Source organism: Prenolepis imparis, unplaced genomic scaffold, assembly GCF_030444845.1.
Source record: "Prenolepis imparis isolate NDT839.2.m4 unplaced genomic scaffold, iyPreImpa1.0 SCAF_2, whole genome shotgun sequence".
NCBI lineage: Eukaryota > Metazoa > Arthropoda > Insecta > Hymenoptera > Formicidae > Prenolepis > Prenolepis imparis.
In genome coordinates this window covers 8,090,533-8,105,228 of record NW_028141160.1, presented here as the reverse complement: position 1 = coordinate 8,105,228, position 14,696 = coordinate 8,090,533, and the positions used below count along the sequence as shown (strand labels likewise).

General features: G+C 27.3%; 2 protein-coding genes across 4 annotated transcripts in view; both read left to right on the top strand.

Moving 5' to 3' along the window:
• Positions 1-235: 235 nt before the first annotated feature.
• On the top strand, positions 236-6,016 carry LOC145948416 (ubiquitin carboxyl-terminal hydrolase 38). The gene is made up of 3 exons (XM_083058113.1): positions 236-1,922; positions 2,128-2,363; positions 2,722-6,016. Exons 1-3 carry the CDS (start codon positions 430-432, stop codon positions 3,657-3,659), a joined length of 2,667 nt encoding a protein of 888 aa, XP_082914239.1. The 5' UTR covers positions 236-429; the 3' UTR covers positions 3,660-6,016.
• A 1,067-nt stretch (positions 6,017-7,083) lies between these two features.
• The window catches only part of LOC145948929 (anaphase-promoting complex subunit 2-like), a 10,543-nt gene continuing 2,930 nt past the window's right edge, over positions 7,084-14,696 (top strand). For all 3 annotated transcript variants that reach the window (XM_083058513.1, XM_083058514.1, XM_083058512.1), the window contains exons 1-6: positions 7,084-7,552; positions 7,688-7,913; positions 8,060-8,339; positions 8,441-8,590; positions 8,968-9,054; positions 9,972-10,174. The gene's annotated coding sequence lies outside the window, so the exon portion shown is untranslated. The remainder of the gene's footprint in view (positions 7,553-7,687; positions 7,914-8,059; positions 8,340-8,440; positions 8,591-8,967; positions 9,055-9,971; positions 10,175-14,696) is intronic.

The window sequence follows — 14,696 nt, the reverse complement described above, 5'->3', positions numbered from 1 at the left end:
TATGTAATATATATAAATAATATATAAAATAATATATATATATTAATAACACAGCACATCTATATATATATTCGATTTAAACACTCAGAAATTTCAGAGATCCAATAGGAAGTGAGGAGTGTGAAATGACACATTTGTCCCTAGAAAACAACGTCTCTTATTGGCTATCAGATGCAGGGTGTACGAATGTCCCCCATTAGGGAGCATCTTTTTCTCATTCAAGGATCATCTCTCGAATGACATGTATGATTTATGGCTTGCAGTACTTGCTATTTTTTTTTTCTTCATACTTTTTCACCACCATCACCATGAAATCATTTTGATTTTCACGCGAATCATCAGTGATCGAAGGTTAATGGTAATTCTCCGTTGTTGAGAAAGGATAAGATCGTGAAGGGGAAATTCGAGCTTGCCGGAGGTCGAGGAAAAATGGACACCGAACACATGTTGAAGAACGATATCGGACGTTGTTTGAAATTAATAGTGTCGGGGAACGAGGCGGCCGTCAACGACGGCTGGCTGATGCTGCGGAATCTGCGTGACAATAGGGAATTCGGTCAGCTGATCGACTGCGAGGATATGCTGAGGGACATCCTCAAGAGTCACGTACGCAACGTGTCGGAGGTGCCGAAGATCCTAACGTGGTTGTCGCCTTACGTGGTAAAGAAACGTTTCTTCAACGTCGATCCGATTTCCAACGACGTTGCCGTTTTACTGCGAAACGCGGAGGTCGGTGACATGTCGGGCCTGACCGAGCTTCTCAATACATTGGCGGACAACAGAGTGTACCTACCCAGATCGGCGAATCACACGAAGCTCTGCGAAGCTATTGTCACGAACCTGTCTTCCTTCCAAATGCCCTTGGAGGCGAAAAAAATTACAAATTTCTACGACAACACTACCAAGATTCAGCATTTTCTCAAAATACTATGCTCGAACACAAAAAACGAGGAGCGTGACATTCTAATGTTTACCTGTCTCCAAACCTTATACAATATCATATCGGATACAAACAGAAAACAGGAGCCAGGTGCAGGCCTCGCTGCTATATTGCAGCTGGTGGAATCCTCCGTTATTCCGCAGGCAGTAGATTGGATTCTGTCTCAATCGCATTCCGATTATCAGTTGGTGCAGGCGTTGAAAGTATTGTGCAATTGGCTTCCACAATGGCTTGAAGATCGACTTAGCGTTTGGATAATGGAGTTTATACGTGGCTTGGAGAAGCAGCATAAATATTCCACCCTTCTTGAGCTCACAGAATCCTCGGTAGACATAGTAATGTTAATGTGCAAGGTATTGCTGGTACCGATAATCCGTCAAAATGCTTCCAATATTATATTTTATATCTTGAAGAGGCAAAGCTCATTGTCGGTTGTTCAAACTATAGTCAGAAGGATACCAGCGTTGATAAAAGATTTGGTAAAGGAAGATTCGGATTCCAGTAAGGAATGTATACAGAATTTAGTCGACATTATGAAAGTGTATAGTAAAAGATTCTCAACATGTATACCAGCGTGTGGAAATACGGAGAATTATCCTTATCCTGTGTTGCCACGGATGCAAGTTGTCAGGGAACTTTACAGGGAGCCAGTATGGATTGACGAAACAAAAGAGTTTGAACCAATTGTGGAACCGAAAAGACCACTATCTGGAAAAGTTGGACTCTCCAATCTCGGCAACACTTGCTATATGAACAGTGTGCTGCAAGCCTTATTAATGACCAGACAATTTTGCCAAGAAGTATTGAGTTACCGTCCGTTAAATGAAGCAGGAAAAACACTCTTGCTAGAGAGGTTGCAAAGTTTGTTTGCATTATTATTATACTCTAAGAGAGTATATTTGGAGCCTACTGAAGTGTTACGAGCCTCCCGACCTACGTATTTTCTACCTGGACAGCAGCAGGACAGTTCAGAATTTCTCTGGTTAGTATACTTTTTAGCATAGGAATATTTTTTTACTCTTTAATACAACATATAGTTAAAGAAAAATTTTTATTTACCATCTGTACACAAAATGGTAAATAAAAATTTAGAAATTATCACTAAATACAATTCTATAGCAATTAATTATTATTAAATGCAATTTTATTACATTAATTACAATTAATAAAATTATTTTCTTTTGTAGTCATCTGTTGGATGTTTTGCATGAACAAGAAAAATCCACTAGCACAAACTGTGGAGGAAATGATAACACGGCAACTGTTCAATGTAAGATCGAGAAACAAGAAGACAATGTAACGTTGCCGATAGAAACGAAAGAAGTCATACAAAGGCATATTAAGCGTTGGACAACTGAGGAAGACCTAACGGAAGGTTTGGCGTTGCAACGGAAAACACAATCATTAGCGGATTTTACACGAGGTGATAATTTTTATTATATTTCATTTATTTATCTCATTTATATTCTCATTAATATCTCACATTTGATCATTTTTATTATATTTTATTTATTTATCTCATTTATATTCTCATTTATATCTCATTTATTTATTTCATTTATATATTTCATTTATTATTTTTGTTTTTATTTATTTACATATTTTATTTCTACATCTACAATCAAAATAGATTATGTTCCGTGCAGATTTTAAAAATTTATATTATGCTATATTTTTCAACTTGAATATATATTTTTGAATACTATTATATATTTTTATTACATATATATATATATATTTTATTATATTTATATTTTATTTTTGAATATTTTTCCTAACAGGCGAAGAGCTAGGACAGCGGCTCAGCGATTCTCATTCCGATTCGACGGACAGCGGTATACAATCTGTAGGTGGTGAAGAAACAAACGGATATATATCGCTCGTACACAAAGTACTAGGCGGGGAATGTCAAATCACGTACCAGTGTGCACAATGTGACACCAGTTCTCGCAATACGGACAAATTTCGCGATCTGCAACTGTGCTTCCCCGAAGAGATACAGGAGAATCAGGAAGTCTCCGTTCAGGATCTCATCAATTATTATCTCACGCCGGAGAAGTTGACGGGCGAGAACAAGTATCGATGCGACAAATGTACGAAATTGTGCGACGCGCAGAGGATCATCACGATTCTGCAGGCACCGGCGCATTTGGTTCTGACGTTGAAACACTTCCGCTACGATTTCGACACGAGGCTGAGGACGAAACTTCGACACAAAGTGACATATAACGATACCATACGATTGCCGGTATCGGCGATACCCTGCACCGCAGCCGAGACGTATCATTTGTACGCCGCCGTCGTGCACTCTGGCTATAGTATGGATTACGGACACTATTTCACGTACGCTTGTGATTCCAAGCAGAATTGGTACAAATTTAACGACAGTATCGTAACCCAGACTACGTTCGAGGATTTCAAGAGTCTGAAACCACCCGACACACCTTACATATTGTTTTACGAAAAGTCGGGTGTCCACGACGGGATCTACGAGGACGACAAGCCCGAATTGTCGACCCTGAGTAAACGTATACAGGAACTGATAGCGAACGACACCACGGATTACATAGAGGAGCTGAGACGTCAAGCGACAGCGTCACAACGTAGCCAACTTCCAACGAGATCTCTCAGACAGCACAATAATTTCGACGATGATAATCCACCGCCTAGTAGCTGTCGCGGTGCGATCGACGTCCCGGCGAATCGTTTTCTTTATTAAACTAGAGATGATATTACATGAGAAAATGGCGAAAAATCTTGCAAATTGTGCGAACAACTCTGTATTCGTTTTAAGTATTTTATATGTATAGATAAAAGAATTCAATCGTCACGGAGTAATCTTAGAAAGGCGCATCTTATGGTTCTACACCATATCGTATCGCTATGGAAAAAAACTTCTTATAAGAATTGATATTAGTTTGCATTTTATATCTATAATGCGGAATATACATCACTGTACATGTTCATCACACTACTACTGTAACTCGACGATAGCTACGAAAAAAAAGGTACAGCTATACGAAATAGAGTACGAAGTGCGAACGTCATCCAAAACTCGAATCTGTGCGAAACGGATTTGTATATACATAAAATATAAATGAATATATGAGAGTAATATTTATATAAACGCAAGCAGATACGTTTATGTACATGAGAGATAAGTATGTATTAAGGCTAAACAAATTCATGTTTCTATTTTCCAATCACTAATAATGTATATAAAAGATTGTTCAATTGTTTTTAAATTTATGTCTTATCCAATGGTTTTTAAACTTATGTGTTATCCAATGGTTTTTAAATTCATATGTCACTAAAGAAAATATCGCATATACTCTTCAACACATCTTACGAGCTTTCTTCTTATCACCATGTTATTTTTATAAAACTTTACATTAATTGTGTGCGTGTATGTGTGTGTACATTATTAAATTATTCCTTTAAATGCAATTACCCTTGGCAAATGTTTGACGTTTTCGATAAAACTAAAATTTTATTATATATGAATATCACTATATTTATTAATTCTCTCATGTATCACATATGCTCAGTGCAATATTATATTTATTTCTTTTTATTTAGCAGTCAATTTTGAAGATATACTCGTATTTGTTTTGCTGAAGCAGCTATTTATTTATTATATTTCATAGAAGGTTATTCGGACAACAGTTGTCTTATTTTGAAATACCTTATGTGATAAAAAAAGAAAAAAAACTGCTTCTCGTTGATCTTTTTTTTCGAAGACAATTTTTCATTTGAATTATTTTTTAGATTAGAAATGTTAATCAGAAACGTATTAAGGGTGAGCAAATAAAAAGCAAGTGCCTCACTCTATATATACAGAATGTTACAAAATTCTATCGACAAAAACAATAGATTTTTTTTTTTTTAATATGGTCTATCAATAGATATATAGTATCCCTGACAGTTTATATCGATAGAGTTTTGTAACACATTCTGCATATGAGTTGTAAAAGTGAATTCCTGTCGATAGAGTTATAAGTAATTAAATAATTATTACAGTATATTGTTGATGTTAATGAGTAGATTCATCATCGTGACATCGTCGTTAACTAGAAAATCGATAACTATTGCAAATTTTATAATACTATGTCATGAATTCTACTACTTAGAACATTAATATTTATTAAAGGACATCGCGTCTAAGGAGTACTTGTGTAAAGTTACCAGGACTTGTTACAAAAATATTAAGAAAAAATGAGAAATACGACTCAATCGGCTGTGGTTTTTTGTACATTTGTTGTTTTATTACACACACAAGAATGAGAGAAAAAGAGAGAAAACAGTATTTAATAAGTACAAGACACTATCTGATACAACACTGTTATAATTGTTATATTTCGTTGCTTATAAGCTTACTGAACGCACTTTGCTGTAAAGATGTAATTTATAAATTAAAATTAATATACACATAAACCCAGGTATATATACATATAATAACGTATACATCTTTTTATAATATATGCAATGTTTATCTAAATGTGCCACACATTATACTTTTATTTATTTATTAATGCGATACTCACCTCCAAAGTTTTTTTTTTTTCACAAGAAGCCTTTAATAAAGAATCTATTATTTAAAAATGTGGCAATTTTTTAATTTATATTAGCGCTCATAGAATTTTGGATTCAAAATTAAGAGAACAAATTTATTGTCAAAATATGTTAAATAATATATTTTAATTATAAAGAGATACCACACAACACAACACTACACTACACTACACTACACACACACACACACACACACACACACGCACACACACATTCTTTAAATACATCTTAAATCTGTGATAATTTTATATCGTCAAATTAACAAAATATTAATTTGTTCATCTCGGTATTCACTGAAGCAGAAGCTTACGAAATATTGAATTTTATTTATAATCTAAATATACACTTTATGTTAAGATTGTAATGTTAATAATATTAAATTTAATAGTTAATTAATTAAAGCTAGTTAATTAAATTAAATTATATATTTTAAATGATCTCTATTTAATTGTAACATCAACTAGTGTGAAATGTACAATATTTAATATTATTTAATACTTGTGTGTGAAATATCGCTCATTGAAACATTAATATAATCTTTGTATCGATTATAATAAATTTGCTATCATAAAACATGAAAAAATTATATTGTGTTGACATTCTACTATTGTTTATCTATTATTCCTTGAGCCTTATACTAATAATTTTTTTTTCGATAAAAAAATAAAATTCATCATGAATCTTTCTTGATAATACGATAAAGAAAAGTCTCATTGTCAGTTTAAACTAATTGTAAGAATCTATTTCTCTCCATGTAATACAGTATATTTTGAGTTTTATATAGTTTTATATAATTTATATATATATATATTATAGAAAATTTTATTTTGTTCGCACTTTTTGTTTTAGATTTAAACTAGAACAACACAAGCGCGCGCTACGCGCGCGCCATTCTTCGGTTTTATGTTAAAAAAAATATTTTTTTAAAAATAATATAAAATTTGTTTAAACTCGATTAATAGTTTTTCATAGAAATCAGCTGATTAAAGCGTTAATTTATTAATTAACTTTTTAAATAATATGATAAATTAAAATAGTAATATGTTGTAAATAATATGTTATAATATCTTATTCTCGATTAATATTTTTTGATAGAAATCAGCTGATAACTTTCAAAAATATTAATCAAGTTTAAGGTATTATAACATATTATTTAAAATATATTAAAAGACATCAGGACTCTTTCTTGCGCTTATTCAGTGGCAGAATCTGCGAGAAAAATCAGTTTTCATATATTTTTGTTATTAATTTACAGATAATTATTAATGCAATTAACGTGCAATAATACGAGTCCTTTAATATCTTCGATAATTCATCTAAATTAATAGATTATATTTTGCAAAGAGATAAATAGTTAACGAGCAATAATATATGTCTTATTGCGCTCGAAAAATCGTCTGAGTTAATAGGGGAACATATTTTGCGAAGAGGTATAGTGTAGCAATATGTGTCTTTTCAGGTCCGAAAAATCGTCTGAGTTAATAGGAATACATGTTATGCAAAGAAGTTGATCGAAGTAACGTCGGTAATAGAGGTTGGTAATTTATCGATAATAACGTCGATAATTTACCAACCTTCATTACCGACGTTACTTTGAATAACCTCTTTGCATAACATGTATTCCTATTAACTCGGACGATTTTTCGAACGTCTTAAGAGACACGTGGCACATATGGGATACATAACCTACTGTTTTAAATTAAATTAAATTTATTAAATAATGCTAAATAATTTTTACAAATTGATGATACTCGTAAATTAAAAATTCATAATAATAAAAAATACAATATGTATTACTATGAACGTTGTTATTAACAATTATTAAAATATTTAGTCATGATGTGAAATATCGATGACAGCTTTTACGCGAAAATTGTAATAAAATGCCGAAATAAGGAGAAAAAAAGAAAAAGAAAGAAAATACTGCATTTTAAAAGAAAATTGATATAATAAAAGAAGAAAAATAAAATACTCAAAGTGTTATCAATTATTATTATAATATTATATTGCGAGAAAATGGCGATTTATCAGGATGCAAAAGTAATTATACCTTCATTAAAAATATATATACTTACAGGGAGATAAATATTAGTAAATTTTTCGATATATTTCATATATTGTTTTATATTTGTTTATTCTCAAATATACATAATAATAAATGTTTTTTTTTTTCAGCAAATCCAAGCACAAACATTGTTATTCATTCTGGCTCTATGTATCTTCATTACATGCAGTGGCAAGGAGATATTTGCAAAGTATAATAAAGTACAAATGTTTTCTGCTATTAGTCGTAATATTAATAAATATAAACAAGTGTGATATGGGGACAGGATTTTGTTATCAACATTGTTTTTTTATAAACGAAGGAATTGATGCAAGCAATAGAAGAGTCTCTGCTCAGGTATCACAAGCACTTTACAATTCTGTTAATCACCTGTTATATTTTAACAAATAATTTGAAAATTAAAATATAATTTCTATTACTTTTATATTATTGATAAGATCATGTGGATGCACTGTTTGATTGCATGTTTGGATTTATGATAGGTGTTGAAACGCAGAAGATATCATATATGGAAGACGCAATTTCTCCCAAGGATACACAAGTACATATGAATTATGGCAGTGCAGATGTCACGCAGACATTTTTTGGCTTTTACAAAAATCTGTTTCCATACAAATTGTGCAAATCCCATTAACAAATTGGAGGATGAGTTGCTTTTGGATCTCTCAAATAAAGATATATTTCTGTCATGTGGATTTAAATGTGTGTAGGAGAAAACATTTATTGTTAAAAAGCCAAAACAACAAACAGAGAAGAATACAGGTATCTTTCTTTTCACTTTTCTTATAAAAAGAGTTATATATATTTTTTCCTCCCTTATATACAAATTTATATATAAAACTGTACCGAAACTTATGCGACAGGTGGGCGATGAATGCTAATAGTATCTTTGAGCTTGTTTCAACTTGAGTTGTTCAGTATTATTGGAACCCATAATGTTCATATTCAAAAATGATCTTTAGGAGATCCAGAAGATCCTTATGATGAAAGTTATTTAAGTATTCATTTTATGCGTAAGTATTCATTTTTCAAACAAGTATATCTCTGTTTGAAGTATTATGTAAAATTTTTCTACAAAGTATTATTTATGTAAAAAAAAGAATAGAAAGTAAAACAATTTATATAGCACAGTATCAATTATATAAAATAAAGATAAGTATTTTAAAAATGTATTTTTAATATTTATATGAAAACTTGGAAATTTATTTAGATATATAATATTTAGATATAAAATTAATTTTCATTTCTTTGGAAATATTTATTAAGTTTTTTTTGTATTATATACAATTTTATTAAGATTATTATTATATACTATTTTCAAACTTTGAAAATTTATTAAGATATTTATATTTAGATATAATTAATTTTCATATATTCTATTAATTTACAGATAATGCTGTTGACGTGCAGTAATACGCGTCTTTTCATACTCTCAAAAGTTCGTCTGAATTATTCGGAAAATATATTTCGCGAAGAAGTAAGTAATGCACTTTACACAAGCAATAATGTGCACCTTTAGATATCTTCGAAAATACACATTAAAGTTATTAGAAGATTTTGCGAAAAAATGTGAATAGTGCAAACGCAGTAATGTATCTTTTAATATGCTTGAAAATTTATTTCTGAGTTAGAAGAATAAAAGTTTTACAAAGAGATCAGTGGAACTTTATAGTAATGCAAAATTTTATGTGATAAATTAGTAACTTAAAAATAAAATATTTATATTTATCAGTATATAATTTTACTTTTATGCATTGATAAAAACATTTCTTTGTTTGGGATTTTTAATTGCAATTTATTTAAATAATACCATAAAGAAACAAATGTAACGCGCGTTTTGTAATATTCTAGTAATAAAAGTGCGAGATAGTCTGTAGAGACTGAAAGCATTTACTTTAAAAGGTCAAAAGAAAAAAACAATAACAATGATCAGTAGAAACAGTAAATCGCTGAAAGCATAACGTAAAGCACTCACTGAGCCATTTCTTCTGCTGAAAGCAGCCTGTACAGTTGTATGTGGTTTTTTCATCAAGAAAATAAAGTGATTTATATTTCAAATAAAGTGATTTATATTTGAATTGTTAGAACGTTAAAATGCCAAGCGAGGTGATAACTTTGCAGCTTGGCCAATGTGGCAATCAAAGTATTACATGTTATTTTGTCTCATATAATATAAATCCTTTTCATACGTTTTATAATTTTTTGATACAAATGCTACAATATTTCCAAACACTAGCAAATATGAAAATAACGAATATCTTTATCGTCTTTTTTTTTACATTATGCCTCAATTTTACAAACTTAAAATTTCTCTTTTATTATAATTTGTAATAAAACCTATATATTTTCTTTCTTAGAATAAAATTTATATATTTTTATACATTTTATTTATAGTTGGATTTGAGTTTTGGAAGAGATTATGCACAGAGCATGGAATCAGCCCAGAAGGAATCTTGGAAGATTATGCAATAGAGGGAACGGATAGAAAGGATGTCTTTTTTTATCAAGCAGATGATGAGCATTACATACCACGAGCGGTGTTATTAGATTTAGAGCCCAGGGTTATTCATACTATTATGAATTTTCCATATTCAAAGGTAGTACGCATCTGGAATATGTATGTACATTTATGTTTATGCATATATATGAATATGTATGTACATTTATGATTATGCATATATATGAATATGTATGTACATTTATGTTTATGCATATATATGAATATGTATGTACATTTATGTTTATGCATATATATGAATATGTATGTACATTTATGTTTATGCATATATATGAATATGTATGTACATTTATGTTTATGCATATATATGAATATGTATGTACATTTATGTTTATGCATATATATGAATATGTATGTACATTTATGATTATGCATATATATGAATATGTATGTACATTTATGATTATGCATATATATGAATATGTATGTACATTTATGATTATGCATATATATGAATATGTATGTACATTTATGTTTATGCATATATATGAATATGTATGTACATTTATGTTTATGCATATATATGAATATGTATGTACATTTATGTTTATGCATATATATGAATATGTATGTACATTTATGATTATGCATATATATGAATATGTATGTACATTTATGATTATGCATATATATGAATATGTATGTACATTTATGATTATGCATATATATGAATATGTATGTACATTTATGTTTATGCATATATATGAATATGTATGTACATTTATGTTTATGCATATATATGAATATGTATGTACATTTATGTTTATGCATATATATGAATATGTATGTACATTTATGTTTATGCATATATATGAATATGTATGTACATTTATGTTTATGCATATATATGAATATGTATGTACATTTATGTTTATGCATATATATGAATATGTATGTACATTTATGTTTATGCATATATATGAATATGTATGTACATTTATGATTATGCATATATATGAATATGTATGTACATTTATGTTTATGCATATATATGAATATGTATGTACATTTATGTTTATGCATATATATGAATATGTATGTACATTTATGTTTATGCATATATATGAATATGTATGTACATTTATGTTTATGCATATATATGAATATGTATGTACATTTATGTTTATGCATATATATGAATATGTATGTACATTTATGATTATGCATATATATGAATATGTATGTACATTTATGATTATGCATATATATGAATATGTATGTACATTTATGTTTATGCATATATATGAATATGTATGTACATTTATGTTTATGCATATATATGAATATGTATGTACATTTATGTTTATGCATATATATGAATATGTATGTACATTTATGATTATGCATATATATGAATATGTATGTACATTTATGATTATGCATATATATGAATATGTATGTACATTTATGATTATGCATATATATGAATATGTATGTACATTTATGTTTATGCATATATATGAATATGTATGTACATTTATGTTTATGCATATATATGAATATGTATGTACATTTATGTTTATGCATATATATGAATATGTATGTACATTTATGTTTATGCATATATATGAATATGTATGTACATTTATGTTTATGCATATATATGAATATGTATGTACATTTATGTTTATGCATATATATGAATATGTATGTACATTTATGTTTATGCATATATATGAATATGTATGTACATTTATGTTTATGCATATATATGAATATGTATGTACATTTATGATTATGCATATATATGAATATGTATGTACATTTATGATTATGCATATATATGAATATGTATGTACATTTATGTTTATGCATATATATGAATATGTATGTACATTTATGTTTATGCATATATATGAATATGTATGTACATTTATGTTTATGCATATATATGAATATGTATGTACATTTATGTTTATGCATATATATGAATATGTATGTACATTTATGTTTATGCATATATATGAATATGTATGTACATTTATGTTTATGCATATATATGAATATGTATGTACATTTATGTTTATGCATATATATGAATATGTATGTACATTTATGTTTATGCATATATATGAATATGTATGTACATTTATGATTATGCATATATATGAATATGTATGTACATTTATGATTATGCATATATATGAATATGTATGTACATTTATGATTATGCATATATATGAATATGTATGTACATTTATGATTATGCATATATATGAATATGTATGTACATTTATGATTATGCATATATATGAATATGTATGTACATTTATGATTATGCATATATATGAATATGTATGTACATTTATGTTTATGCATATATATGAATATGTATGTACATTTATGTTTATGCATATATATGAATATGTATGTACATTTATGTTTATGCATATATATGAATATGTATGTACATTTATGTTTATGCATATATATGAATATGTATGTACATTTATGATTATGCATATATATGAATATGTATGTACATTTATGTTTATGCATATATATGAATATGTATGTACATTTATGATTATGCATATATATGAATATGTATGTACATTTATGATTATGCATATATATGAATATGTATGTACATTTATGATTATGCATATATATGAATATGTATGTACATTTATGATTATGCATATATATGAATATGTATGTACATTTATGATTATGCATATATATGAATATGTATGTACATTTATGATTATGCATATATATGAATATGTATGTACATTTATGTTTATGCATATATATGAATATGTATGTACATTTATGTTTATGCATATATATGAATATGTATGTACATTTATGTTTATGCATATATATGAATATGTATGTACATTTATGTTTATGCATATATATGAATATGTATGTACATTTATGTTTATGCATATATATGAATATGTATGTACATTTATGATTATGCATATATATGAATATGTATGTACATTTATGTTTATGCATATATATGAATATGTATGTACATTTATGATTATGCATATATATGAATATGTATGTACATTTATGATTATGCATATATATGAATATGTATGTACATTTATGATTATGCATATATATGAATATGTATGTACATTTATGATTATGCATATATATGAATATGTATGTACATTTATGATTATGCATATATATGAATATGTATGTACATTTATGATTATGCATATATATGAATATGTATGTACATTTATGATTATGCATATATATGAATATGTATGTACATTTATGATTATGCATATATATGAATATGTATGTACATTTATGATTATGCATATATATGAATATGTATGTACATTTATGTTTATGCATATATATGAATATGTATGTACATTTATGTTTATGCATATATATGAATATGTATGTACATTTATGTTTATGCATATATATGAATATGTATGTACATTTATGTTTATGCATATATATGAATATGTATGTACATTTATGTTTATGCATATATATGAATATGTATGTACATTTATGTTTATGCATATATATGAATATGTATGTACATTTATGTTTATGCATATATATGAATATGTATGTACATTTATGTTTATGCATATATATGAATATGTATGTACATTTATGTTTATGCATATATATGAATATGTATGTACATTTATGTTTATGCATATATATGAATATGTATGTACATTTATGATTATGCATATATATGAATATGTATGTACATTTATGTTTATGCATATATATGAATATGTATGTACATTTATGATTATGCATATATATGAATATGTATGTACATTTATGTTTATGCATATATATGAATATGTATGTACATTTATGTTTATGCATATATATGAATATGTATGTACATTTATGATTATGCATATATATGAATATGTATGTACATTTATGATTATGCATATATATGAATATGTATGTACATTTATGTTTATGCATATATATGAATATGTATGTACATTTATGATTATGCATATATATGAATATGTATGTACATTTATGATTATGCATATATATGAATATGTATGTACATTTATGATTATGCATATATATGAATATGTATGTACATTTATGATTATGCATATATATGAATATGTATGTACATTTATGATTATGCATATATATGAATATGTATGTACATTTATGTTTATGCATATATATGAATATGTATGTACATTTATGTTTATGCATATATATGAATATGTATGTACATTTATGATTATGCATATATATGAATATGTATGTACATTTATGATTATGCATATATATGAATATGTATGTACATTTATGATTATGCATATATATGAATATGTATGTACATTTATGATTATGCATATATATGAATATGTATGTACATTTATGATTATGCATATATATGAATATGTATGTACATTTATGATTATGCATATATATGAATATGTATGTACATTTATGATTATGCATATATATGAATATGTATGTACATTTATGATTATGCATATATATGAATATGTATGTACATTTATGATTATGCATATATATGAATATGTATGTACATTTATGATTATGCATATATATGAATATGTATGTACATTTATGATTATGCATATATATGAATATGT

Coding starts and splice junctions, on each gene's coding strand:
- LOC145948416 (XM_083058113.1), top strand. CDS start 430: ATGGACACCGAACACATGTTGAAGAACGATATCGGACGTTGTTTGAAA. Junction 1,923..2,127: donor GACAGTTCAGAATTTCTCTG/GTTAGTATACTT, acceptor TTTCTTTTGTAG/TCATCTGTTGGATGTTTTGC. Junction 2,364..2,721: donor ATTAGCGGATTTTACACGAG/GTGATAATTTTT, acceptor TTTTCCTAACAG/GCGAAGAGCTAGGACAGCGG.